The sequence below is a fragment of the Thalassophryne amazonica genome, chromosome 17, assembly GCF_902500255.1.
Source record: "Thalassophryne amazonica chromosome 17, fThaAma1.1, whole genome shotgun sequence".
In the NCBI taxonomy this organism is placed as follows: domain Eukaryota; kingdom Metazoa; phylum Chordata; class Actinopteri; order Batrachoidiformes; family Batrachoididae; genus Thalassophryne; species Thalassophryne amazonica.
Window position 1 is genome coordinate 36032530 of NC_047119.1, and position 24210 is coordinate 36056739.

At 40.0% G+C, this 24210-nt stretch overlaps 1 protein-coding gene across 2 annotated transcripts in view; it reads left to right on the forward strand.

Annotated features, from left to right (window-relative positions):
* The first annotated feature begins 2625 nt into the window (after nt 1-2625).
* Nucleotides 2626-24210, forward strand: part of LOC117529167 (patatin-like phospholipase domain-containing protein 7) — a 78426-nt gene continuing 56841 nt past the window's right edge. The window contains exons 1-19 of one of the 2 annotated variants that reach the window (XM_034191871.1): nt 2626-2745; nt 5715-5772; nt 5900-5971; nt 8261-8348; nt 8576-8655; nt 10871-10971; nt 11088-11228; nt 11345-11504; nt 14645-14725; nt 16404-16532; nt 16686-16766; nt 17278-17407; nt 17502-17573; nt 17716-17792; nt 17927-18082; nt 18354-18431; nt 19827-20032; nt 20187-20318; nt 20481-20604. In XM_034191871.1, coding sequence (XP_034047762.1) covers nt 2735-2745; nt 5715-5772; nt 5900-5971; nt 8261-8348; nt 8576-8655; nt 10871-10971; nt 11088-11228; nt 11345-11504; nt 14645-14725; nt 16404-16532; nt 16686-16766; nt 17278-17407; nt 17502-17573; nt 17716-17792; nt 17927-18082; nt 18354-18431; nt 19827-20032; nt 20187-20318; nt 20481-20604 — 1977 coding nt within the window. In that variant the 5' untranslated portion in view covers nt 2626-2734. The remainder of the gene's footprint in view (nt 2746-5714; nt 5773-5899; nt 5972-8260; nt 8349-8575; nt 8656-10870; nt 10972-11087; nt 11229-11344; nt 11505-14644; nt 14726-16403; nt 16533-16685; nt 16767-17277; nt 17408-17501; nt 17574-17715; nt 17793-17926; nt 18083-18353; nt 18432-19826; nt 20033-20186; nt 20319-20480; nt 20605-24210) is intronic. The other variant, XM_034191872.1, reaches the window with a different exon arrangement.

Genomic DNA, 24210 nt, shown 5'->3' on the forward strand with positions numbered 1-24210 from the left:
GCATGCATAATTTGATAATTACATGTTCACTGATCATGTGAAAATGAATGGATTGTAATCGAGTATATTATTAATGGAAAACCATATAAATGTAAGAAAATGTGCTTTAAGTTACTGTTTGCTGTCATTTATACATACATACATATGAAGTCAAAACACATATGAATTGAGTTTGATTTTTGTTGTATTTTTATTTTTTAATTTTCCCCACATATTGCCATCACTGTTAGTTTTAAGTTTAATTTGCAGAATAATATTACCAGTCCAGGTTGTGTGTGTGTCAGCGAAATGGCGATAGTAGGGTGTTGTTTTCACTGGTGTGTGTGTGTGGGGGGGGGGGGGGGGGGGTATTATAGACTGAGAGATACTTAGACTAGACTACAGATAAGAGGTGATTAGACCTCCTAGACATGATTGGTTTATGTGAAACCTGGCTGAAACCTACCATCATCGTCCTGTTAAATGAAGCCTGCCCACCTGTGTACAAATGTGTCACGTCCCTCGAGATACAAGGCAAGGCAGAGGTATTGCTTTAATTCATAAATCTGGGTTTAGTTTAATGGCTGTTGGGGACTGAAAATATAACTCATTTGAACATTTGACTCTGCTCTGCTCTGCTCAGAATGCCATATACGTATAGTCAAAATTAGAAGAATGAAATTCCTGTTACTTTGTCACCATTTATAGGCCCCTGGGTCCATATTTTGATTTCTTAGATGAATTTCATGACTTTATCCCTAATTTGGCAACTTGTGCAATTAACATTCTGATTGTTGGTGACTTCAATATTCATGTAAACATGCTTTCTGACCTCCACTGTAAATCATTCATGGACATTATAGATATATTAGGATTCCAGATGGTTTGACTCACATTAGCAGAAGCACCCTGGATTTGATCCTTGTTCCTGATATTAACATCTCAAATATTGACGTTGTGTCTCTTGCATCAGTGGTTTCAGCTCACTCACTTATTAAGTTAGAGTCTCATTGCCTTGTCCACTAGGACAAGACACTTATTCATCATCACGGCATCACATCAACTCCACAACTACAAATGAACTTGGTGCCAAACTGCCTGATATCTTAGCATCACTTTCGGAACATGATCATTCAGTGCATAACCTTGTCGACAGCTTAAATTCAGCACTCACGAGCACATTGGACATAATAGACCCCAAAACATACTCGTCATGGTTCAGTGATTATTTACATAACCTCAAGCAGGTCTACAGGTCTAGAGCGAGAAGGGTATAGTTCAAAACTAGAAGTATTCCACCTCGTATGGCACAATGCTATTCTGGACTGTAAGCACACACTGTTGGATACAAAATGGGCCTATTATCCTGATTTGATTAACAAAAACAAGCATAAATCAAAATTCCTGTTTGACACAGTGGCAACACTTATTCAAGGACAACCACCTGTAAGTTGCTCTCCATTTACAGCTCAAGATTTCTTAGAATACTTTGAAAAAAAAATAGGTGACATTACTAGGTCAAATATATCCCAGCATGCCTTAGTGCCGCCACTGCACCCTGTTACCAGTGCGGGTGACATCTCTGATACATCACAGAGACTTACTGAATTTGATAGTATTTCACTGGGTGTACTGATGAAACTTGTAATTTCTGCTAAATGCACACCCTGTCTCTTTGAGCCTATACCGACAAGACTGTTTAAGGACCTGTGGCCTAAACCTGGGCCTACTGTGCTGGAAATTATTAAGCTGTCACTAACAAAACATTCGGACACCACTACGGTTCTGCTGCTGTTTGATCTTAGCGCTGTTTGATACATTGAGTCATTGTATACTACTTAATATAGGTTGGAGAAACCCTTTGGGATTGCTGGGAATGTTCTTGTGTGGTTGACATCTTACATAACCAGGTGCTGACTGTGTCCTGTACAGTAACATCAACTCAGACCTTGTTCCCATGAAATACGGGGAACCAGTCAGTCTACATATTGTATCTGTATTTGTCCAGCTAAATCATGACTGGGAGTATGAGATGGCGCCGATTGTCACCTCATCCACCACAATACGTAATCACCAAGGGTCCTGGATGGCAATTGCACAGAAAAATATCCAATCCATCCCCAATTCTTGACGGGAACCATCTATCTGCTGCAGCCAGGTGAGACATTGCTATCTAAGTGTAAAGACATTAAAATTCTAAATGCTGTTTTTTATTTATTTTAACTGAGATCTATACATTATTTCATGAGTTAATGTTAAAAATACAAATAATAATAAGTCCAATGTCATAATAATAAGTATCAGAATTTTGAATCTGCACAAAAGGTCAATAGGTTCTCTGCTTCACATACTTAATGCGTAATACTGATGAGTCGTGACAATAAAACAAACATGAGTGAACACATGACCTCATTGGTGGAGCTAATGAACTAGAAGTTACCAAAAAATAAAGCACATTTATGAAAATGCTGTAATAAAGTCAAAAGATGTGTGGACTTTATTCAGTGTTTATAGAGGGCCAGACGTCCCTGGGATAGAAAAGTAGTTGTAAACAGGAAGTACACGTTGCGCCGATGCTGTATCTGATTGGATGAGGGTTTTGTACAGCGGCATGGTAACCATAGACATCAAAAAGCTATTGGTTAAGGTGATGAAGTAGGCGGGAATAAGGAAGTGCAGAAAGTTTGTTAGCCCCTTGCTAACTTTATCTGTTTGTGTATTTGGCGTTGTTTTACTAAAAGCAGCGGAACAAAAAATGCTCGAAAAGTAAGTATAGTGTTTATTAGGATGTTTTGTTTGTTATATTTTAACGTGGAAGGGATTGTTCCCCCCCCCCCCCCCCTTCGGGCTATATGTTGTGTGAGCTAACGTTTAGCTGTGTAGCGAAACCGACCACAGAATGTATTTACACTTTGTGTTATCCGAGTAATTTAATGTGCATTTTATGTCTGTATTTTGTACACAATCTTACTGAATGAACTCGGTATGTCAAAAAGCTAACGTGGGGGATGCTGCTGAAATTGCGGCTGAACAAAAACGTCGACATTGACTAAACTGCGCATCCCTTACCAAAAAGTAGTACATGCAAGTATGTTTAAAGTATACTTCCAGTTTACTTTTTATATACTTATCAGTACTATTTTTGGTAAGGGATTTGTTTGCTGTGTCACTTTGTGTACATGAATTAAAATCGATAACTTTCGAAATGTCCAAATGGGCATTGTACAAAATAGACGTGATATTATTACGTAGCTGGCGTTATTTGCTGATTCGTAGCTTTTGGTTCCTTTTTGTTAAGCATTCTGAAGAGCCTCTTCACTGCGTTTGATCTGCAAATTTTAAAAAATGTGTTTCTCATGTGATTCTTTAAAAATAATCATTGAATTTTATTGACAGCACACCGAAAAGGGGTAAATAGTACAGAAATTTCGTTTTAACTGAGTCAACCTGGCACACAGTGTGGCCAGAAGGCCTCCTTTGTACCACAATATGAGATGGTTCCCGGCGTTGTTATTGACAGTATGGCTTCAGGTTTGAAATGTGCATTTTTAAAATACGCATTTCAAAACTGAAGCTGGACTGTCAATAACAACGCCGGAAACCATCTCAGTGGCACAAAGGAGGATATCTGGCCACCACTGAATTGATATTCACTGTATAGTGAATGTTACCATGTAGACTTGGGGTATTTGTTTATTGTATCAACACATACTAACCCTGATTAGGCCACAACTGATATCGGGTAACAAGGTTGACAGCCAGCCAGACCCAGCTGCTCAATGACACCTCTGCAATGCCTCAGAGAGCACATCTTTTTAGTGTGCTGTCGATAAAATTCATTATTATAAAGCTACAAGGGTATGGGTGCTCTGATTGGCTGATTTCGGGTCTGATAGTTTCCCTTATCAGACTGTTACCGTGACAAATGGTCCGGATTGTGTATCAGTGAACAAAGAAATTATGAGCAATAAAGAAAGGACCATTCTCCGAGTGGATATTATTACACTGACGAGTTTGAATAGGAGGAATTGACAGCAAATGAGCTCAAAGTGGATATGCAAAATGAAGGCCAACATGATGAAAACACAGCTCCAAACAGCCGTATAATAAACAAATTATTAACATCGCTTGGTCAGTTTGTACGGGAATATCAAACCTCAATTTGATATTTTCCTGTATAGACCTCGCGCTGGGTTAATAATCCTTTATTATTATATGACTGCGAGGCTATGCGTGCTCTGATTGGGTGATTACCGTTCGGATATTTTCCTATATCCGGCCCGGTTACCATGACAATTGGTCCACAACGCATATTTTTGTTACAAACCAGGAAGCAAAAAACACGATTTAAAAAAAACAAAAAAACAAGTCGGACATAAACATACTCCATAAATATTTAAACATCTGAAAAAACACACATTGAAATCTTACCAGCTAACGACCGGAGCATCTGTTCGCAAGTTCTTCATGGAGGTGAAGTGAACAGGTCTGTCTACGACAGCAGCTTTTATATTCAGGCGATACTGTAAGTTTGTGTGTGTGTGTGTGTGTGTGTATATATATATATATATATATATACATACATACACATACCACCTCTTACACCATTCGGAAGATTCAGATGGCTTTTGGTGGCTTTTCAGTCGTGTGACTATCCGAGAAATTGTGGACGAGGTGAGCATGTCACAACATGTCCTGTGAGGCTTCAGCACGAAGGCGCTTTTGCTGCGCCATCAGCTTCGTGCCGATGAATTTCGCCGCCACTCTTTTCATGGCAAAGTCTTCTGTCACAGTGGAATGTGCCGAAAAAGTGCTGATGTTCACCTCTTCCGCAATTTCTCAGATAGTCACACGACGGTCCCGCATCACCACAGCGTTCACTTTGGAAATGATCTGGTCATTTCAGCATGTTGATGGCCGCCCGGAGCACGGCGCGCCCTCCACCGTTGTGCTGCTGTCTTTAAACCGGTTGTACCGCTCCTTAATCTGTGTGATGCCCATAGGATCGTCACCGAAAGCCGTCTGAATAATCCGAATGGTTTCCACCTGGCTGTCGCCCAGTTTCTGGCAAAATTTGATGCAGTCGCGCTGCTCCAGTTGTTCCGCCATTTCCAAGCAAAGAATAAATGACGAGAGACTCCACCCATCCTCACACAAAGGCTGCTTGCAAGCAAATGACGCAACCGACAGGCGTGAAAAATTCACGCATGCGCACGAAGGTTCAAGGTTGGCTCATGCAAGCACACGTGATTCAAAGCCATCAGGTTTTTGAAAAAATAAAAAGGTCGGATACTTTTCTAACAGACCTCGTGTGTGTGTGTGTGTGTGTGTGTATATATATATATATATATATATATATATATATATAATAAACAAATTATTAACCTCGCTTGCTCGGTCTGTATGGGAATATCAGACCTCTGTTTTTTGCACGGACCTCGCTAACGCTCGGTCTTTTCTGACAACACATCGGTTTGATATTTCTCTGTACAGACCTTGTAGTCAGTTAATAATCCTTTAATATATGATTCATGAAGAGAAATACGTGAGGAGCACATTAAAAAATAGCATGATACGACAGATATTAAGGGAGATATGGACCAAAACGTATGACATTAACATATGCGGTACAAAGATCGTAGTGATTCCAAGTTCGTGTTGGTTCTGAGATTGTCTCCCTACTGCTGGTCCCAAGGTGACGTGGTTCCGAGGTCTCTAACAGTCATTTCTTATAGGCTGGATTGTCAAGGAGAGCAAGGAGACCTGTGCAAATGGGCCAGTTCAGTAAGCACGGTAGTTTCTTTTAAAATATATGAAGCTGTTATCTGTGTTCACTTTCTTGAGCACACTCGTATTCTGACAGCAAAATTGTGTTATTCATCTGATTTAACATTATGTGCTTATTAAACTTATGTTACAGGTGTTGAGTAGTAAAAATAACCTCACACTAAGAGTGCAACATTTTCTAGAAGAGCGGCTGCAGACTACCATGGTAGGATATTTACAGCTTAACTGATGCTCCCCGACCTCTGTGCTGTCTCTTATAACTGTAGGATTTGTAACTGGCTGTCTGAATAATATTTGAGGCACTATTTTTATAGTCTATCAGCGTAATTATTTTTCCATGTAGATAGTAAAAATCTGAGATGGACTCAGTCATTTGTTCTTCTGATACTTTAAATGCATTTTTGGCAAGCAGAGAAAAAGAGTTTTGACAGTTAACTGAAGCTACTGCCTTCTTAAAGCTATTTCACTTGCTAACATATATCATACTCGTGGTGCTTTTCAGTATGGAAGCCACATCAGTAAGACATGCCCTGTGTCCAGTTGTTAGTATATACTACCCAACCGTTACTGTTGTACCTATTAGAAATAAGCATGCAAACCATTTTACCTGTCCTTTGACTTTTTTGGTTCCCACGCTCCAGCTGCATCATAGGATAACGTAGAGTAGTCTATTTGCGCGCTATGGCAGTAATAGATCATCCAAGGGCCATTTGCCTACAGCTAAATGCATCCTGAGTATTTGTACATCCTTCTTATTGTGTGTACTGCTTTTTGCCTTTGAAATAGTAAGCTAGCATGAGTATTCGCATGAAGTAGTGTTAATTTCATCAGACGAGACGAGACAAAATGACTTGACCATTTTTTTCATGGCGAAGATGAGACAAGGACGATACTACTTTTGTGTTCTAAAACACTGACTTCAACAAAATTATTATAGAAAAAAAGACAAGACTAAAATGTTTTGCATGAAATAAAAACAAATAAAATCTCTTTCCATTTTTGTCTACAAGCTCTTACACTTTGAAAATGTTTCCAAAATGTGTCTCACTCAGCAGAGATAGCGCTGATGCTGTCCTGATGCAAAATCATCAAGGCTGGATGTAACACACAAAATGTACCGTGGGACGTACGTGTATTCAACACTTTCAAAATTTTTATTATTATTGAATAATGTCTCTGTTTTGTTTGATTGTCCTCGCTGCTGTCGGCTCGTCAGTCTCCTGTCTGTAGGATGGGGGCGGGTTTATCCTGCTGTGTCTTTGAGCATAGATCTGTAAAGGCCACTGGTGTGGACACCAGCCTCCACAAAGTTAACTTAGAATTCTCTTACAAACTAGGAACCTGAAAGCCAAAATATATGTGTTTAATGACTGTGTGTGTTTAAGAAGACAACTGCACTAATTAAATACACATCGTGCAAACTGGTTAAAATAGTAAATGTGCTGCACAGTAAATCCATCTGACGCCAGTGACAAACATTTAATGAAAAAATAGTTTACATTTGCACTCTATCTCAGAGTGTCTGATCAGCTCTCTGCTGCTCAGTTTAAAGCTACTGTGTGTAAATTTTTGAACACAGCAGCAAACACCACATCCATCCAGTATCGACTGATGTATAACAAATGACATGAAATATAAAAAATAATGAAATATGAAGTGTGCATCATATTTGAATTAAATTGGCTCATGTTGTGGCTCTTACAGTAGATAAAAACATTACAAATCTTGAATTATTTTATGCTGCTTTGCTTTAAAAAAAATTCAGGCAGTCCTGAATGTGCAGAAAGTGACTAGATCCAACAAATGCAGCGCTGTGAATTTACAAGAAAACCGAATGTCTAATTGTATATGACGTGAAGCCTTGTGGATTTAAAATATCGGGGGGGGGAAAAAGTACCACAAACCTTCAGTAATTCAATAAGTGTTTTTTGTCAGGTAATGTAATATTCGGTATTTTAGATGCATGAAACACTATATTGACTGAAATAATAATCTGAAGTAATCAAGTGTGTTTTATCAAAAAGACTAAAATGTCGCCACTGAAAAAAAGACTAAAATACATTCAATTCTCTGACTAAAACTAGACTAAAATTAACAGACTTTTAGTCAACTAATACATGACTAAATTAAAATGGTATGTGAATGACATAACGTAATAAGGACATTTGACACACGACTAAGACCAAATAAAAAAAAAAAACAGGTGGCAAAATTAACACTAAGCTTAAGTTTATTAAAGGTGTACCAGAAATGCACTTTCTAGGTGTGATGGGTAATAATGCATGTTAGAAGTTATGCATGCATTTAGTTTTCTGGCACATAATGTTTTGCTAACAGTACTAGGGAATACTCTCCTGTATTAACCTTTTTTTCCTTTTGATTACATTAAGGATGTAAAGAAATGGGAAATGGAAAGTACTGAAATAAGTTTGGTTGTGAAAGCTGTCAGCAACTCCATTGCTTTGTCGTGACTGTACTGTTGTTTATCTTGCAGCTGACTGGTGTACTGATTGGTGCTGCAGTAGCCGTCTCACTGATTGGCATTGTGGTTCTTTTCCTTTACAGGAAATTCAAGCTTTCTCGTGAGTTGGCCAAACTCCTCCTGAACTTCAAATTTCGTTCTAATGTGCATTAGTTTTTTTTTTTTTTTTTTTTTTGTCTGTTCCTGTGATGACGAGACAGTTTTGGAAAGACTGTTGTGTGTGTGTTTTTTTTTTTTCTTTAAGCTGCTTGATAAAGTGAAATACAGTGGCATCAGAATGTTGTTCTAACAGCTTTATCCATGTTTTGTTTGGATTTGTGTGTCAAGGTGAACAACAGCCTGGTCCTCACTATCGTTTCAGAAAAAGAGATAAAGTGCTCTTCTATGGAAGGAAGATAATGCGAAAGGTGTGTGTGTGTGTGTGTGTGTGTTTTTTTTTTAAACTACATTGTCTTGTGTCACATACATACACAAATCTATTCTGACTTGTGATGGAAAGTCACTCATTTTATGAATTTGTAAATGTACTGCTTAGTTAAGTTGCATAGTTATCCTATATAAAGTGTTATTTCTACAGTTTATTTTTTTGCATCACACACTTACACACTTGCAATACTTTTCACTCAGTTTGTATTTTGCACTCCTTCACCTTCACTGGCAGCTTAGTTATAAAGAGCAGGGGTTTTTCTAGGAAAATTTAGCAAGGGGGCGACACCAGATGCGAGGAAGAGTAGCAACCGAGCAGGAGTGGTGGTGGTGGTGGTGGGGGGCGTCCCTTCTCTGCTTCTGCAATGGGGAGCTTTTAAAAATTTAAGGTCTTGAAGGACTGAATAATAACAAACAAGTCTGTAGCCACAATCTGAAAAGAGAGGGTTCTTTGTTGGTGAAAGTGGACCTTTGTCCACAGCAGGTCGGCCCCCAGAATATTTTGGGATTTTGATTTCCAGGGATGCCTTCTGGAGGGATCTTTGATGGCTATTCCCCCCCACACACATTTTCACATTTTCACCTTTTCTTTGCCTTTACTCCAAATTTATCTTGCATAATAGGATAGAATTACTATCACTCAGTCAATCAATCAATCAACGTTTATAGCCCTCTACAGCAGCCAGACGATGTCCAAAGTGTTTTACAGTAAAATCTTATTATTAAATCAAGGAACAAGAATTCACAAAAATAAGACAAATGTACAATAGAATTAAAAAGGCACATACAAACAAAACTTCACAGTGCCACGAGGTGTTGAAAGCCATTTTAAAGAAATAAGTCTTGAGCTTTGATTTTAAAAAGTGCTGGGTCAGAAATAGTGCATAAATCAGGCGGGTAAGTTGTTTCACAGTCTGGGTTCAGCTACCACAAAAGCACGATCACCTCAGAGTTTATATTTTGACCTCGGAACATCTAAGTAAAGTTGACCAGATGCCCATAATGTCCTACTGTAAGTGGTGTCCAGAGTATTCCAGAAAGGGCCAAGAGCAGGGGTGGCCAAGTTCAGTCCTCAAGAGCTACCTTCCTGACACTCTTAGTTGTCTCCTTGCTCCAACACACCTGAATCCAATGAAAGACTCGTTAGCAGACTTTTAATGAGCCTTTCATTGGATTCAGGTGTGTTGGAGCAGGGAGACAACTAAGAGTGTCAGGAAGGTAGCTCTCGAGGACCAAACTTGGCCACCCCTGGCCAAGAGGGTGCAGGTTTTCTTTGCATCCACTGACTCCAGCAGGTGATTTCACTGATGGACTCATCCCATCTGTTCAAAGTGATGTCTGAGCAGACAGAATGGAGAAGTTGTGTATTTAAGTGGAAAGCATGACATAATTGAGAGGTAACAAGATTTTATCGCCACTTTTTACTTCATGCACAGAACGGCACAGAATTTGAAAGAAAAGAAAAGTTGAAAAATATGTATGTAAACTCTGCTCTTTGCTCTCTGTGTCCTCACGCTCTGAGACACAGAAGGGAACTCGTTTTTGTTTGTTTGTTTGTTTCTTTTTCTTCTCCTTTTTTCCAACTCAGACCTACTGTGCAAACCAGCAGACTGACAGCTCGCAGCATCAAATGCTGATGTAAACACAGGGAGGGATGACAGGTGCACGTACTGAATGTGTTATACTGGTACTTCAATATTACAGTGAACCTGTAGTCTCCCGAACAGGCACCAGTGCGAAAATCGTGGCAAAATTAGGTGGTTTGTCTGAACACACTCCCATTCTTAGTTTCATTTTGTCACATTTTTAGTATTTTAGAAAAAAAAAAGAACAAAACGCTGTTTATTAATGGGCTTGTTATTTCCTGGCATCAATGTTATATATTTTTACAGCCAAATCAATTGCAGAGGGGAAGGCTATATGCTAGGAATAACACAAAAGAAAAATCACCATAAGTGGGCACACAGCCAAAAACAAGGGAGTGTGGCTCCCCTATTTCCCAGTTTAGAAAACCCCCCGAGGAGTTATAGCTTATGAATACAGGTCATCATAATACTACCTGTGATTTAAAAAAAGCCTTTTAAAAATTTTGTATCTGTCTCTGTTAATCACTTCTGTTTGAGTATATTCTATATTTTTCAGTTTACGCAAAATGAGAGCGACTTTTAAGTGATTTTTTTTTTTTTTCTTCTTAAGGTTCAAACTCTCTCCTCTACTTCTCCGTCCACTAACTCCTCAGTATCCAAACAACAACAGCGCATACGCAAAAGAGCCAAAGTCTTAAGTATAGCTCGCAAGTATGTACTTTTAAAAATGTGTAATTTATTTCTGTGTGTTCATTTGTGTGTTTTTCCTAACTTGTTGATTGTGTGACTTGTCTGTGTGTTTATTATTATTTAAATTTTTTTGATAGAATCCTCAGAATCCGGAAAGACCCTCCCACCCTGCAGCCTAAGGAACCCCCTCCCTCACTGCTGGAAGCTGATCTAACAGAATTTGACGTTCAGAGCTCGAACCTGCCTTCTGAGGTCCTGTACATGCTTAAAAATGTCAGGTGTGTGTTTGCAGAGTATCAACAGCCTTTCTTATAAATTTAGTCTTTTACATTATTCCTGTAATCTGTGTTCCTATGATTTTTTTTTTTTTTCTTTTTCTTCTCATTGGTTGTAGAGTCCTGGGTCATTTTGAAAAGCCCCTGTTTCTAGAGTTGTGTCGTCATATGGTGTTTATTGAGCTGCAGGAGGGAGAATCTTTGTTTCGGCCTGGAGACGATGATGACAGTATTTATGTGGTCCAGGATGGAAGACTAGAGCTGTTTATCCATGAGAATGTATGTTGAATTTCTCTTACTTTTCCATTAATATATAGTGTGTGTTATTCTGAACTGAATAACACAATTTAGTTTTAAGTAGTTGTTACTCTTCATCAAATTTTATGAATATTGTGAAAGCTAAGGCAATTACAGTTTCAAAATCATGTAATGAAAGCTAATCTGAGAGGCAACCAGCCACGCACTTCTTTTTTCTTTTTTTAAGATCATGACAAATTGGAAAGGGCCCCTCTCTTTGCTTAATGGCTGCAATAAAATTATATTCCCTTAAATAGGGCATAATCCAGAGTATAATGGCTTCAGTAGAATTATGTTCTCTCACAAAATTGCAGCTGTGCTAACAAGTGAACAAGTCAACAAACTGAAAGAAAAAATATGTCCAAGACGTTCATGTTTTGAGGGCAAGGCCCTGTCTGAACATTAATACATGAGACGTAAGTTTATGTGTGCTATTAAGACTGCTACTTGAGACTTATAAAATGTACTTAGTTTTAGTCAAGATGCATGAGGGCCTGTATTGTCTTAAAACCTTTTGGAGTCAATGATGTGTAATCTGCTACGTCCTAATATTTATTTATATTTAACCAACAAATTTAGAGCTAAACATGGACATAAATGATGTGAAAAATTATAAGGCAGCAGTAAGATTACTCACCATTTCAGCAAATGTTAAAGTTGTAGGGTATATATATATATATATATATATATATATATATATATATATATATATATATATATATATATATATATATATATGTTCAATAGATGTGGACTCTTATTTACATGGCTACTCTGTCACTAGTAACATCCGGGAATTCCCAACTAAGAGGAAAAAAAAATAAAAATAAATAAATAAATAAAATAAATGGGGGGTGGGGGTAGTGCAGCTCCTCCTAAATCAGTTTATGGATTTCAGTGAAACGTGACACAGTGGTAGCACATGTAGAATATGTGCATGAAGGAAAATTACTGTATTTGCCGGATAACAAGTTATTTTTTATTTTTTTTACTAGTTTGGGAGGTCCTTCGACTTATGCTCTGGAAAATAGGGTATTCCTGTCCAGCATCTTCAAGGGGGCATAATTGGATTATTATTATTATTATTATTATTACACTCAACAAAAATATAAATGCAACACTTTTGGTTTTGCTCCCATTTTGTATGAGATGAACTCAAAGATCTAAAACTTTTTCCACATACACAATATTATCATTTCCCTCAAATATTGTTCACAAACCAGTCTAAATCTGTGATAGTGAGCACTTCTCCTTTGCTGAGATAATCCATCCCACCTCACAGGTGTGCCATATCAAGATGCTGATTAGACACCATGATTAGTGCACAGGTGTGCCTTAGACTGTTCACAATAAAAGGCCACTCTGAAAGGTGCAGTTTTGTTTTATTGGGGGGGATACCAGTCAATATCTGGTGTGACCACCATTTGCCTCATGCAGTGCAACACATCTCCTTCGCATAGAGTTGATCAGGTTGTCAATTGTGGCCTGTGGAATGTTGGTCCACTCCTCTTCAATGGCTGTGCGAAGTTGCTGGATATTGGCAGGAACTGGTACACGCTGTCGTATACGCCGGTCCAGAGCATCCCAAACATGCTCAATGGGTGACATGTCCGATGAGTATGCCGGCCATGCAAGAACTGGGACATTTTCAGCTTCCAAGAATTGTGTACAGATCCTTGCAACATGGGGCCGTGCATTATCCTACTGCAACATGAGGTGATGTTCTTGGATGTATGGCACAACAATGGGCCTCAGGATCTCGTCACGGTATCTCTGTGCATTCAAAATGCCATCAATAAAATGCACCTGTGTTCTTCGTCCATAACAGACGCCTACCCATACCATAACCCCACCGCCACCATGGGCCACTTGATCCACAACATTGACATCAGAAAACCGCTCACCCACACGACGCCACACACGCTGTCTGCCATCTGCCCTGAACAGTGTGAACCGGGATTCATCCATGAAGAGAACACCTCTCCAACGTGCCAAACGCCAGCGAATGTGAGCATTTGCCCACTCAAGTTGGTTACGACGACGAACTGGAGTCAGGTCGAGACCCCGATGAGGACGACGAGCATGCAGATGAGCTTCCCTGAGATGGTTTCTGACAGTTTGTGCAGAAATTCTTTGGTTATGCAAACCGATTGTTTCAGCAGCTGTCCGAGTGGCTGGTCTCAGACGATCTTGGAGGTGAACATGCTGGATGTGGAGGTCCTGGGCCGGTGTGGTTACACGTGGTCTGCGGTTGTGAGGCTCGTTGGATGTACTGCCAAATTCTCTGAAACGCCTTTGGAGAGGGCTTATGGTAGAGAAATGAACATTCAATACACGAGCAACAGCTCTGGTTGACATTCCTGCTGTCAGCATGCCAATTGCACGCTCCCTCAAATCTTGCGACATCTGTGGCATTGTGCTGTGTGATAAAACTGCACCTTTCAGAGTGGCCTTTTATTGTGGGCAGTCTAAGGCACACCTGTGCACTAATCATGGTGTCTAATCAGCATCTTGATATGGCACACCTGTGAGGTGGGATGGATTATCTCAGCAAAGGAGAAGTGCTCACTATCACAGATTTAGACTGGTTTGTGAACAATATTTGAGGGAAATGGTGATATTGTGTATGTGGAAAAAGTTTTAGATCTTTGAGTTCATCTCATACAAAATGGGAGCAAAACCAAATGTGTTGCGTTTATATTTTTGTTGTGTATATTTTTAAAGGCAGGGGTGATGGCCAAGTGTTTAGTGCACTTGGTTTCAGTGTGGAAGGCTCATGGTTCAAACCCCATCCCTGCCACATTTCTACATGTAATGTGGAGTTGCATCACGAAGGGCAACTGGGGTAAAACTAGTGCCAATTAAACATGCAAGTCCACCTCGGATTTGCTGTGACGAACCCGAGTGCAAAAACAAGGGTGTAGCCAAAGGGACTTTATTATTACTATTTTTAAATGTATACATCATACTTGCTTTCTACTATCTCATTGTTGATTTCCTCCTGACTCCCCGGAATCAAGCTGGTCCTGCAAAATTCTACATCAGAGGGTCGCCTGTACTCTATGCTCGGTCTGTCTTTATAGGGGGGACTGCACTGTCATTGCTTGTTTTTGTGTTTCTAGGATGGCACAGAACCAGTAGTAAAGGATGTACTGCCAGGAGATAGTGTACACAGTCTGCTCAGTATTCTGGACATCATCACTGTGAGTTCCTTATTTATCCTCTATCTGTATATGCGACAAATTTCTTTCCCTGTGTCCTCACTTAGCCTCCAATCTGCCTATAAATCTTTCCATCTTCTCTGCTGAGATTTTCAGTTATTCTGCTCTTTCAGACTTCTATTTGTGCAGTCAACTCTTTCAGCTCATTTTGTTCCTCAATCTGGGTTAAAGTCTTCAGAGTACTTTAGCTAGTTTGTGTTATGAATCATGTTATTGATATCCTTTTTATCCCCCGCTGACCGAAGGCTTGAAGGGAGATTACGTCGTGCCAATTTTCGTCTGTCTGTTGGTCCGTCCCTCCCTCCCTCCCGAAAAGGGTATAATTGTTCTGAAATCAACTCCTCTCATATTCTGCACCATTAACTATGTTACGGCTCTTGTTCACATTTCGCGAACCTGGTTTAAAACTATGCTTTTGAAGCTGCTTTTATGCGTGACTAGTGGCATCAGACTCGTGAGTGAATGAGCAACTTTTCGGAATCCATCAGTACAGACGATGCAGATTGCAAAAAATGTGATGTGATAGAGGAAATCTGAGCTCAGATTCGGATTCAGCACCGCAAAATTACCCTAAATCAATTCTCAAAGTCCATGCAAGAATTTGTTTTTGGGGGGGGGAGCAGTGTTATAGGCCTGTCACACCTTGACGATTTAGTCAGCGTATGCCGACTTATGAAAAATTTGGCGAATATGCTGGATACATAGAATAAGTTGTGCAGCTGTCACACTATGATGATTTAGCCAGCTTGGCTTGTGATTCCACCACCACCAGCAGAACCCTTTTGTTAGCAGGCAGAGCATGCATGCTACTGAGTGTGCCTCGTCCCTCCACACGGAGGTCAGAGTAATTTGTCTAGAGTGCCAGAGAGTAAACTCGTAAACTGTGCACAAGTTGTACGCAGCTGCGTGCCAGTGTGCAAAGAAAATTTTGAAATGTTTAAAATCTCTGGCATGCATTAATTTTGTGAACTACACATGAACACTGTGCAATCTCTTCGAAAACACTGTGTGTGTGACTGTGAGTCAGTGTGACACATTGCTGCACTGCAGCGCATCTGAACGATTATGACATCTACAATAAACATAATTTTATGGTACATTATCTAACTCATAAGAACCAATGAAAATGCAACTGTTTATAAATAATTACCTTTGAGACTATTCCAAGTGCTTTCTACCCCTCATGAAGCACAGGAGAAAAGCTGCAGATAACTCCTCTGTGATTCCGGCAGTGATTAGAGATGGTTTCAGCCAAGTTCTGAAATGATTAATCCGGTACAAAATAATTATTTTATATAATGTGGCGTTCAGCGACACAAAGCAGATTGCATTGGTACAATGAATTGCGCTGCAGTGCGGGGGTTAAATGTGTGAAAGTGTCATGGTGCCTTAATATTAAGATATTTACTCAGTGTGTAAATGGTTTTACTATTTGAAACAATGACTGCAGCTTTCAAATGTTGAGCCAATCAGTGGACAGCATAGAATACACCAAGCACTTGTACCAAAGCAGCATTTGCCAGCGGGGGTAATTGTGCACTCAGTGCACTCTTGTTTTAAAATTCACCCCCTCAATTATTTTTGTGAGACTAATCAAAATAAAGGAATCTGGTGACATCATTTGTGTGACATGTTTTCCGTTTTGCCTGTCCTCTGTCAGGGTTATCCAGCACCGTATAAAACCGTATCAGCACGCGCAGCATCTCATGCCACCATCTTGCGTCTGCCAGCATCAGCCTTTGAGTCTGTGTTTCAGAAATACCCAGAAACGCTTGTGCGCGTCATTCAGGTAAGTTGGTTTTTATTATTGTAAATTATTGTTTGCTGTTCCACGACACGTTCCTGTATTATCTTGGAGTTTTGATGATTATATATTAAACTGTTCTGTCTGGTGTCTGTCATTTTGCTGCTTTTCACCTTATTTGATTTTTGCATGTTGCAGATAATCATGGTACGCCTCCAGAGAGTCACCTTTTTGGCATTGCACAATTATCTGGGCCTAACCACTGAGCTCTTCAATCCGGTAGGAGGGAAATTAATTAGCACACGCATGCATGTCCACATGCGCACGCAGGTGCAGTTGGGCTCATACTGAAGCACCAATGTTTGTAAATTAGCACATACACAAGCAGTCACGAAGGCCCGCGCGCTGGGTCACACACACATATGCAAGGCGTTTTCGTGATGTTGTGGTTAAGGCAGTGTGCGACAAAAGGACCACACCTTGACCTATGTAGGCCATTATTATTGCACATTTTTGTCTTTTGTTTACCCTCTTGGAAATCTTTTTTTTTTTACCCACCAGGGCATACAATGGGGATAAAAATGTCTCTTGCTATTCATTCCCCACTCTCCATGATCTGCTGTGGTGACCCTGAACAAAAATGGGCGTGGCCAAAAGAAAAACACCACTAATGAGTTTAATATACCCGCTATCCTGTATTTTAAATGTGTTGTGTTTATCCTCACAAATTGAGCTCTGCCTCCTAATGGGGATTGTTATAAAGACAGTTTTATTTGAACCTCATTGATAGGAGAGTCAAGCGGTGCCCTTGACGTACACAAGCAGTGTGATGGCAGAAACAAATCCCTCAAAAACAATTCGTCGACCACACTTCCCGGATGAGGCACCTGCTGGGACTGCAGAGACTGCTGCAGAGACAGGTGACATACAGAACTCCCATGCACTACACGTACAGTCAAAATTGTACTGCAGTCACTCATCCACCTTTTTAATACTTGACTATACATTAAACAGATGGTTTAAAAGACAGCCCTTCAAGCAGCTACAGGAAGCCTCGCACCATCTCCATGCCTACTGACTGTGCAGGTGTGTCGGCCATGTGTACATTCTGGATAAAAGTGTTCACCAAATGGCACGCGTCTGTATTCATATCCTTCACAGATTAGTCAGGTGCACTGAACTGAAAACAAGCACACATTTGTACTCATTGCCCTCCTGCTTTTTTCAGGTAATGACCTGAATATGGCTTGGGAACGAGCTCGAGTCACCATCGATGACACTCCACCCAGTCCTGTAACTCACAAAGTAAGATCCTCTCCATCATGTATCCTTGGTCACTGCAGGGCTTGCTCAGCCACACCCTACATCAGGATCTCCCCCCTATGCTAACAATCATATCTTTTTTTTTTCCTCTCTCCTTCTTCTTCTTCTCTCTGTAGTCTATTTTGAAGAAGAGTGTGACCATGCAGCAAACACCCTCAGCAGTGGTTCAGTATACAGACAGTGGGGGGCGGTCTGATGCTGTTTTCCTGAGTAAGGGCAGCGCAATCCTCCAGGCTGCTAAGAAAGACCTGCTGGGAATCATCCAGCTGCAGGTGAGACAAGAGCTACTACTTGATCGCACAATTTGAATGTTTATTCCTTTGATTTATGTGTACAGATCAAACTTGTATGTCCTTACTTTTTATATTTAACTGAAGAAATTTGGCATTTCCTTTCCATGCACTTTGTAGAGTTTGTAGAATTACTCCTAATATTTTCTGCATTTACCACTGGGTATTAGGTAATTGGGAGAGCTGATGGACATTTTGTGATAGTTTAGTGATGATTTTCTGACTGGATGCTGGGTAATATATTCTGTGGCAGGATCGCAGTCTGCTGGATGGCAGAGTGACCCTTCACCATGTCAAAGCTGGTTCTGTGGTGGCTCGTCAGGGAGACCAGGTTATAACAACATAATTGAACCCCCACCCCCCAACTAAAAACTGTTGCACCTCCTTTCATGTTCTTGCTTGTCCTTTCTTTCATGTTTAATTTGTGTTTTTTTTATTTATATCGCATCCTGCTCAAGTATTGTTTTCTTCCTTTTGTTGTATTAAATGGGGAACCTGATGTCAGTAAGGTTCAAGAAAAGATTTTGTTCAAGAAAAGCTTCCGTTTACCTATCATTTTTTTTTGGTGGTGTTTGAAATGCTGAAGGGAGCAGCGTAGTGCTACTTCCTTTTTATTCATAGTTCTATTATAAAACAGTTTGTAACACAGTGACCCTAACCAAAAAAAAAAAAAGAGAGAGAGACAGAGATGCACAATGTATTTATATTTCCTGATGGGCACACTGTGATCTGTGTTGGCTATAGCGAAGTGTAAAATGAATAACTGCAAATACATCTTCTGATGCTACTGGACACATCTTCCGTGATGTTTCTCCCTCACTAAAGATTGGTCCAGTAGCATCAGTGTAAAATGAATGATAACTTTAAATGCTAAAGCTAATATAAAACTATTTATTAGTCAGTTTAATAGTGACTATATATAAAAATATCTCTCATGATCCCAGGGAAGTTTGTATTGAGAATGGTTGTTTGCATTAGACAAAGCCCGCTTTATTGTTGGTACCATATGTACCAGATGTAGACAGGATTGAAATTCCAGTGCTCTGTAAAGCCCATGGTCTTGTAGCAGTATTAATAATAATGAAAAGTAGTAGAAATATAAACATCCAAAAGAGAGACTAAGGGCATGCAAAAGAAACGAGCTAAGAAAAATCTAGAATTAGAAACAAAGTAAAAGTAAAATGCTAACTTTTGTATATAATACAAAACAATAATCTGAGCTACAAAAAAAAGTTGCTGTGCAGATTCGAAGCTTATTAATTGGAACTCTTCCCCTGAGTGAGTTCAAAAATCTTCATAGATTGAAGAGCATCCTCCTCAGTGTCACCTATCAAAGTTGTCTCAGTACCCAGATTTTAGGTTTGATTTATTTGTTAATAATTTGAACTATTAAAATATTTATCTCCATGTCAGTAAAAAGTCATAGAAGGATGGTCCGGTATTCAGAGGTGATCTTTGATTTTGGTCACTAATCTTTGATCAGAAGTCTTGATCACAGGCTATAGGTGTGGGTGGTTTTTCTTTTTTAATAAAACGGAGATTGCTGTGTGTTGTCATCTGTACATTAACTGAATGAGAACCTTGAACCTCACAAACATTGCCTGATTATTGCATACATTTGGTAAGATATATATATATATATATGTAGTCATTTTTTAATTTGGGTTTTCTTTGTTAGCCTTCGCACTTATCAAAACTCTTGTTCTGACCCCTTATTGATTTTTAGGAGGTGAGCATTCAGTTTGTGATTTTTGGCCTCCTCCACGTTTACCAGAAGATGATTGACCGCGAGGAGGAGTCGTGTCTGTTTCTGACACACCCCGGGGAGCTTGTAGGCCAGCTCGCCGTCCTGACTGGAGAACCTCTCATCTTCACTGTCAGAGCCCACAGAGACTGTAGCTTCCTCTCCATTTCCAAGACCCACTTCTATGAGTCAGTCACACAAACATGTTCACTCACATGTGCATGGAGTTTAATGCAGACTGTAGTCTGGGGGGAAAAAAAACTTCATTCATTCAAAATTCCACAAGTTGAGTATTTCAGTGACAAGACTCTGAACTGTTGCTTCATTTTTTGTGTTCCACAGAATAATGCGTAAAGAGCCTAAAGTTGTATTAAATGTGGCTCACACGGTGGTGAGGAGGATGTCATCTTTTGTCCGTCAGATAGACTTTGCTCTCGACTGGATGGCTGTAGAAGCTGGCAGAGCTGTTTACAGGTAGTCTGCTGCAAGCTGTTTGTTTTTAATTAAAGGTTCAATGTCAGAAAGATATTTGCAACACAGAAATGGTTTCCACTTTCATGAGCTGTTCTTTTTCGTTAAGTTTGGTGTCGGAAGCTTGTTTGCAGAATTAAGCATAGTCGTCTTTACTCTTCTCAGGCAGGGGGAGAAGTCGGACAGCACCTTCATAGTGCTAAGTGGTCGACTGCGCTCTGTAATCATGAAAGAGGACGGCAAGAAGGAGCTGACGGGAGAATATGGTCGCGGTGACCTTATTGGTGTGGTAAGCCCCATGATGTGCACTGAACAACAGATGAAGAGCTTAGTTGTGTACATAAGGCTGCAACTAAACAGTTGTTGTGTTTAATAATGAATCTATCAATTTCTTACCGATTAGTCGATTAATCCTTTTGGTTAATTGACCAGTAATTCATATTTTTAAATTCTACCAATGGCCTTCAACATTATATTTGAATATTTTCTCATAAAAGTATTTACTTTTGAAAGTTCACTACATATAAATGATGTGTCAAAAATTAAAAGGGCATCTGTAAAGAGAAAAAGTGAAAATGGGCAATTTTACAGTAATGGAATTACAATGTGAGCTAATCTGTCGTGGTTAGATGCCATATGTCCAGATTTTGCTGCTGCTGTAATTCCGTTACCATAGAATTGCCCAAATGTTTATACAATTTTGTCTCTTCCTGAGACAAAAAGTAAAATCTGACATTTTAAATGACTGTAACTATTTTCATAATCAAGTAAGCTGTTGATTATTTTATGATGAGTTGATTAATTCTTTGATTAATTATAGCGATACATCATAACCATAAATTCTACCAGTGATGTTCAACATGGCATTGAAATGTTCTCATCAAAAACTCATCTCATCAAAGACTGAAGCATGCTCCACTTTCCCTCCTACCTCCCCTCCTGCCCCCATCACACACCCCATCCCGGCCACCGCTCATGCCACCCCTTCTCCCCTCCAGGGTCTGTGTGGTTTTAGCTACGGCAGGTCCTCGTTCCCCCCAAGCTAGCGGTGGCACGACTCCTGTTGGAGCGGCTACCACACACTCACATTGCCTCAATTTGGAAAACGGACTGTTTCAAGTTTATTGCACATAAACAATGTCAAATGTATATGTGTTGTCTTAATTTTGATGTGTGCCATTATTACGGTAAACAAGTAATAATTGTGGATTAATTGCGGTATCTTGTCTGTGGAAATGCGAATGTGGATGTTAGTTAGTTAGTTTATTAAGATCCCCATTAGCCACTGAAAATCAGTAGCTATTCTTCCTGGGTCCATTAAAATTCATTACATTCATTTTTCACCACACACACACACACCCCTTAAGTATGAAAGCCCACTGTTAACTCTAAACTCATGAATTTCCACTTCCATTAAAATCAAATCTGAATAACGTAACATACAAGAAAAAGTACAGCTCATTTGAAAAATGTACAAAAATATAAAAATAAAATAAATTAATAAATGATATATAAAATATTAGATCATTGTGTGAATAGGAAAAGTTTTAACTTCTTCTGAAACAAGTTTTTGTTTGTTTCTGACACCAAAAAAGTAGGCAGTGCATTCCAGGCGACCTTGGCACAATAAACAACAGTGCATTGCATTTGACCCGTTCTACACACAGGGAGCAAACCTCTTATGTTACTGCTTTGACGAGTTACATAATTATGAACATCAGAGAAAAATAACAATTTACTAAAAATAATTTCTGGACTTTTGGTTATAATAACATTTCTAATAAATGTTAACAAAAAATATCTGTCTGCATTTTACCATTAGCCAGGCCAGTTCACTGTGCATTGATGTTACACTGGTTCTATATGGACAACTCAACACAATTCGTGCCCCTTTGTTCTGGGCAACTTGTAACCTGTGCAAATTATTTTCAGTTGTATTTGACCAAACCACAGAAACATAATCCATCTGGGAGAGCACTAATGATTGAACTAACTGTTTGGTTAAATGCTGTGGAATACATTTTCTGCAGTGTCTGATCATACCCATACTGCGACCCATTTTCTGCAACATATAATTTATGTGACTGGTCCATGATCATTTAAAGTCTACTATTACACCTAATAATTTTGTTTCTTCTATCTGTTCAACTTTAGTTTCCTTTAACTTTAAATGTAATTTTTGTTTATTTATTTTTAACATATATTGTGATCCAAGTAACATACATTTAGTTTTCTCTGCATTAATTACTAGCTTATTATTTTGAATCCACTGTGCCACTACTACCAACCCGTCATTTAAAATGTTACTGAGTTGTTCTACAGTCTGTGTAGATGCATACAGTGTTGTGTCATCTGCATATATCGCCATAGTTGCATGTTTTAGTACAAATGAAAAATCATTGGTGAATATAGAAAATAACAGGGGTCTCAGACAACTGCCCATGTAATCTCATTGTTGTTGCACTTGTAATGACAGTGACAATAAATCTCATCCATCCATCAAAAGTATTTATTTTACAAAAAACCCAACATATAAATGATGGAAGAACATCTTTTACACAGCTTCTTCCTGAGACACAGAAAATAAAACTGGTGACATTTTATAGAGGTGCAAATAATTATTTTTCATTTTAATCAGTTAGTACTTGTTTGGTCCATAAAATGTCAATCAGTGTTTCAATGATTTCCAGTGATGACGTCCTCAGGTATCTTGTCCACAACCTGAAGGTATTCACTTTACTGTCAGAGAAGAACAAAGGAATCATAAAATGCTTGAAAAGTAGGTGAACAAGAAGGTCCTATAGGCCCTGAGGGCCCAGTGGTGCCGGTTCGTCAAGCAAATGAGATGGTCTACGACTCCCTCTAGAGGAGACTCCATTCCACCGCAGGTTACTTCCCCAACCGTGGCCAGTGCCTATTTACAGCTGGGTAAACTGGGATGATGTAGATTGTCTTGTCGAAAGAGCATTAATGGCATTCATACCCATGGGCTTCATGTACAAAGCGTCTGTACGCACAAAAATGTGGCGTGCGTCTGTCTCCAAACCAAGGTTCAAATGTTCAAAACTCAAATGTCCAAGGTTCAAAACTCACCTAAACCCATCCATCCATCCATCCATTTTCTTCCGCTTTATCCGGAGTCGGGTCGCGGGGGCAGCAGCTCAAGCAAAACCGCCCAGACCTCCCAATCCACACACACCTCCCCCAGCTCCTCCGGGGGAACCCCAAGGCATTCCCAAGCCAGCCGAGAGATGTAGTCCCTCCAGCGTGTCCTGGGTCTTCCCCGGCGCCTCCTCCCAATGGGACAGGCCCGGAACACCTCTCCAGCGAGGCGTCCCAGGGGGCATCCGAAAAAGATGCCCGAGCCACCTCAACTGCCTCCTTACGATGTGGAGGAGCAGCGGCTCGACTCCGAGCTCTTCCTGAGTGACCGAGCTCCTCACCCTATCTCTAAGGGAGCACCCAGCCACCCTGCGGAGGAAACTCATCTCGGCCGCTTGTACTCGCAATCTCGTTCTTTCGGTCATGAGCCAAATCTCATGACCATAGGTGAGGATCGGAACGTAGATCGATCGGTAAATCGAGAGCTTTGCCCCCCTACTCAGCTCTCTCTTCACCACGACGGTCCGATACAGCGACCGCATCACTGCAGATGCTGCACCGATCCGTCTGTCGATCTCACGCTCCATCCGTCCCTCACTCGTGACAAGACCTCGAGATACTTAAAGTCTTCCACTTGAGGCAAGGACACTCCACCGACCTGAAGAGGGCAAAGCACCTTTTTCCGGTCGAGAACCATGGCCTCGGATTTGGAGGTGCTGATTCGCATCCTGGACGCTTCACACTCGGCTGCAAACCGCCCCAGTGCACGCTGAAGGTCCTGATTTGACGAAGC